General features: G+C 55.8%; 1 protein-coding gene across 1 annotated transcript; it reads left to right on the plus strand.

Annotated features, from left to right (window-relative positions):
- Positions 1-616: 616 nt before the first annotated feature.
- Fabp6 (fatty acid binding protein 6) lies at positions 617-4,238 on the plus strand. The gene is made up of 4 exons (XM_004629400.2): positions 617-804; positions 1,727-1,902; positions 2,277-2,366; positions 4,137-4,238. The coding sequence occupies exons 1-4, from the start codon at positions 738-740 to the stop codon at positions 4,188-4,190; spliced, it is 387 nt and encodes a 128-aa protein (XP_004629457.1). The 5' UTR covers positions 617-737; the 3' UTR covers positions 4,191-4,238.
- The last annotated feature ends 200 nt before the right edge of the window (positions 4,239-4,438 follow it).

Here is a 4,438-nt window from a genome sequence, read left to right on the forward strand (position 1 = left end):
GGGGTCCTGCAAGGGCGCCTGGCTGTAGCCAAGCTCTCCACCTCCCCTCTAGTATTCCCTCATCCTAGAATACATCTTGCTTCGTTCTCAGTTGCCTCCAACCTCCCTGGCTTTCCGCTCATCCAAATTGCACTGGCCTTTCGGGACCCAGATAAAATGCCACCTCTTCCCCAGTTGTGCATGAACCCCTGCAGCCAGACACCCTGACTCCTTCCCTGTGTCTCAGGCCATGCTCTGTTTCAGTAGGGAACCTGTCAGCCCTGCTCACACCTTCTGCTGTGTGTGCTTTGTGCCTGGACAGGGCAGGGAGCTCTTTTGGGAAAGGCATGTGTCTCACGCATCTGAATTTGTGTGGAGATGGGCCCACCGGCACAGGTGCTCGATGCCATGTGATGAAAGAGAAAGTGAGGCAGTGTGGAGGACAGGGACCTGTCAGGCCATGGATGGGTGGAGGAGGGACAGGCAGGGGGTGAATGACTCCTCTCAGCTGCTCGGCCCTGACCTTGCGGGCAATGGGAGTACCTGGTGATTTTCCCAGGTGAACGACCTCAGGGCTCTGCCCACATCATAAAACAGCAATGCTTTCTTGTTGGGGGCAGAAGGAAGAATGGGGTAATTGGGGGGCTGAGCCTCCGCTGCGGGAGGGTTTATAAGCTGGGACTCTGGAACCCTCAGCATCAACCTCTTCCTCAGCCTCTTCCTGTCTTGCTGCTTCTGGGCTCCACTCTCTCTGCAGAATGGCCTTCAGCGGCAAGTTCCAGGTGGAAAGTGAGAAGAACTATGATGAATTCATGAAGCGCCTTGGTGAGTGAGCTCCTGAGCCTGCTGGGCCCCGGGCCTGCTGCAGCCATCCCTGGGCCAGAAGCCAGGCCTCTGGGGCGGAAGGGGCAGGACTGACTTCATTGGTTCACTCACAAATTTGCTGGGCAACTATCCTTTCTTTTTTTGTCTTTTTGTGGCAGGGTTTCACTATATAGTTCAGGCCAGGCTTGAACTTGTGGCTTCTAATCCTCCTGCCTCTGCCTCCCCAGTGCTGGGATTACAGGCACGCACTACCATGCCCACCTGATCTCAGTGGCCCACTCAGTGCTTGCCTAAGCAGGAGCTTAGTCTGCTGAGCTATCTTGCCAGTCATCTTTGTTTTTTTCCCCGGTACTGGGGTTTGAACCCATGGTCTTCATACTGAGCTACATCCTTAGCCTTTTGGCTTTTATTGAGACAGGGTCTCACTAAGTCACCTCAAACTTGGGATCCTCCTGCCTCAGCCTCCCAGAGTGCTGGGATCACAGGTATCCACTGCAGGCCAGGTGTAGAAGACATAACCTTGAAGACCCCATTCACCGCAAGAAGTCTGTGTGCCAGGTGTAGTACCACTTACACGCCAGGGGCTTTACCAGACGCGGCCATTGGCCATGGTGAATTTGATCCTCGCAGTAGCCCTGTGAAGGGGTCCTGTTATCCCATCTTATAGTGGCCATGGTGAATTTGATCCTCGCAGTAGCCCTGTGAAGGGGTCCTGTTATCCCATCTTATAGATAGAAATACTGAGGCACATGCAGCACGCCTCCTGGCGCAGCTGGCATGTGTAGATCTGTGCCATCTGTCCTGGGCACTGTACTATATCAGTTGTGGGGCCAGCGGCCCCCCAAAGCGGAAAGCACTCTTTGTTCAAATCACAGGGTGGCAAAAAGTCTTACACAGTCCCTCTGCTCTTCACGGAACCCAGGCCTCCCCAGTGACGTGCTTGAAAAGGGTCGCAATGCTAAGATCGTCACTGAGGTGCAGCAGGACGGGCAGGACTTCACCTGGTCGCAGTCCTACTCCGGGGGCCATCTCTTTACCAACAAGTTCACCATTGGCAAAGAGAGTGACATGGTGTCTTTGGCGGGCAAGAACTTCAAGGTGAGAGGCCCCTGGCCACCCTCCTTCCCTGCTTTCGCTCTCGACAGAGGCGCCTGCTCCCCAAAGCATTTTGTGGTCTGCCAGCTGTGCCAGGCACTCCAGGTGGTTGGCTACTGACGGCACCTTGTTTTTAATGGTCGCCATCTGGAATAGACACAGTGGTGACCGTGAAATAGCAAAATAGCTGGTGCTGCCGGGCAGTCAGCGGAGCATAGCACAGGCCCAATTACCCTCCCCTTGGTCCTCAAGGGGTGTGGAGCCGAGCCCCAGGATTAAGCAGCTGGCCCCTCAGGCACAAGGCAGGTTCCCACGGGGGACCCCTCGGCTGCTGGAGGCCCTGGCAGTGCAGGTTCCACCTTGTGTTTCCCTCCCAGGCCACTGTGAAGATGGAGGGCGGGAAGATAGTGGCGGAGTTTCCCAACTATCGCCACACCTCGGAGATTGTGGGTGACAAGCTGGTGGAGGTGAGTGTCCTGCCCAGTTCTGCCTTCTGCCCCAGCCCCAGTCCCCAGGAGGTGGGCGTTGGGGCGGCTGGCACTGCTCTCACACGGGGTGACTCGATCCCCTTTGATTTCATACTCCCTGGGTTCTGGTAGGTGGGGAGACTGAGGCGTGAGACAGCTGAGCGAGCACTGGGGTGCAGAGCTTCCTCAGAGCCCGGGCTGGCCCAGCGAGGCAGGCCGACTGCAGGCTGTGGTCCTGAGGTGACATGGCAGCTGCTCGCCCTGCCATTTCCATGAGCCTTCAGGCCCTTCTTCCCTGCCTTGTGACTTTTCAAACAATTTTTTTTTTTTTCCCCCAGAACTGGGGATTGAACTCAGATCCTTGACATTTGCCAGTCAAGCGCTTATCCTACTGAGCCATCTCCCCGGCCCCTGTGACTTTTCAAAAGAAGCTGGAAATTTGCATTTCTCCATGAAATCTCCACATGATCAATTTTTTTTTTTTTTTCAGAACCGGGGATAGAACTCAGGTCCCTGCGCTTGCTAGGGAAGTGCTTATTCCACTGAGCCATCTCCCTGGCCCCTACATGATCAAATGTTGGCTACTAGTTAAATGTTTGGTGTGGGAGTGAGGCCAACACACCCCCCTGGGGGACCTGCAGCTACCAGGCTCGCTGGGCAACCACAGTCAGGGCTGCTGGTGCCTTCAGTTCTTCTCTGCCTCCTCCCCTCAGGTCTCTAGCGCAGTCCCAGGTGGGCGGGTGGGTGTGAGGCTGGAAGGGAGAAGAAGGCGAGTTTGGAGGCCTCACTCCCACACCAAGCCTGTGACCCGGCCAGGTCTGGGCGGGTGAGCCTGGAAGGAGCTTCCCTTTTCTCCTCTTGGGGGGTGAAGGCAGGGTGGCCTCTCCTCTACCTTCTACAGCCTGGGGCACTGAGCCGGAAGCACAGAACAGCAGCCCTAATCCCCTGTGGACATTTTATTTAGAGACTAAGACCCCATAAATTGTCACTTCCCTCTGCTGCTGTCTCAGAGACAGTGTGCAGTGGATCCAAGGCCACACGGCTAGAGTGTGGCAAGGTGTATTCAGCCACTAAGTTCTAGGCCAGGCTCTCTGCCTATTCTCTGCAGACTATGGGGCCTTTTCCTTTCTCCTTCATTTTTTAATTTTTTAAAGAATTAAAACACAGGGCCAGGGAGATGGCTCAGTGAAATAAGCACTTCTCTGGCAAGTGCAAGAGTCTGAGTTCAATCCCCAGTTCTGGAAAAAAAAAAAAAAAAAAAGAATTAAAAAACAAATAGGTGTATTGTGTTGAACCAAGTCCAGACAGAAAAGTGAATATCCTTCTTTCTTCTCGGGGTGAAAGCTGGCCACCTGCACATCGGGAAAGCTCCAGACGCTTTTCCATGGGACGGTCGGCCCTGGTGCTGGCTCCCCAGCTGTGAGGCGTACAGGGACAGCCAGGCCAGGGGGCCGGAGGTGGGCTGTGGCTGCGGCTGCGAAAGGGTAGTTTCCACATGAGAACAAGCTTCCCCTTCCCCCTGTGTCTCGGTGTGGGCAGCTCCTAGGCTGCCCCACAGCCTCCTGGTGTGCACAGAAGGCGGTGCGGTACCCAGCATGGATGACATGGACGGAGGCAGGGTGGTGCCCCACGGCCATGCTGTCACTCACATTCTCGCCACAGAGGCTGCTTTGCAGCTTCTAGGACTCTTGGGGTCTCCCTCTAGCTGTGCCCTATGGTCTGGCCACAGAGTGTGGCACTGACTCCCTCTGTCCCGGCTGCTTCTTTCAGATCTCCTCCATTGGAGACGTGACCTACGAGCGTGTGAGCAAGAGGCTGGCCTAAGCCACCAGGCTGGACTCCATGGGGCTACAGAGCCACCAATAAAACCGATCTAAGAGCAGATGGCTCTCTCTTACTGTCTTCTGGTGTCTGGGGGCAGCCTCTGGAAGGAGTGGGGTGGGAAGGTCCCTGAGGACGGCTACACAGGTCACATGGGCCTCCCATGGCTGAGGTCCCTGCGGGATGAAAACTGTGGGGAAAGGCCACGGGGGTGGGGTGGGGTGGCTGGGAAGCAGGTGGTACCTTTCTGT

The sequence above is a fragment of the Octodon degus genome, unplaced genomic scaffold (assembly GCF_000260255.1).
Source record: "Octodon degus isolate 3935 unplaced genomic scaffold, OctDeg1.0 scaffold00029, whole genome shotgun sequence".
Taxonomy (NCBI): Eukaryota; Metazoa; Chordata; class Mammalia; order Rodentia; family Octodontidae; genus Octodon; species Octodon degus.

Excerpts from the sequence above, each read along its gene's own strand:
- Fabp6 (XM_004629400.2), top strand. The coding sequence starts at position 738 with ATGGCCTTCAGCGGCAAGTTCCAGGTGGAAAGTGAGAAGAACTATGAT. Across the intron at positions 805-1,726 it reads TGAATTCATGAAGCGCCTTG|GCCTCCCCAGTGACGTGCTT; the intron begins GTGAGTGAGCTC and ends CACGGAACCCAG. Across the intron at positions 2,367-4,136 it reads TGGGTGACAAGCTGGTGGAG|ATCTCCTCCATTGGAGACGT; the intron begins GTGAGTGTCCTG and ends TGCTTCTTTCAG.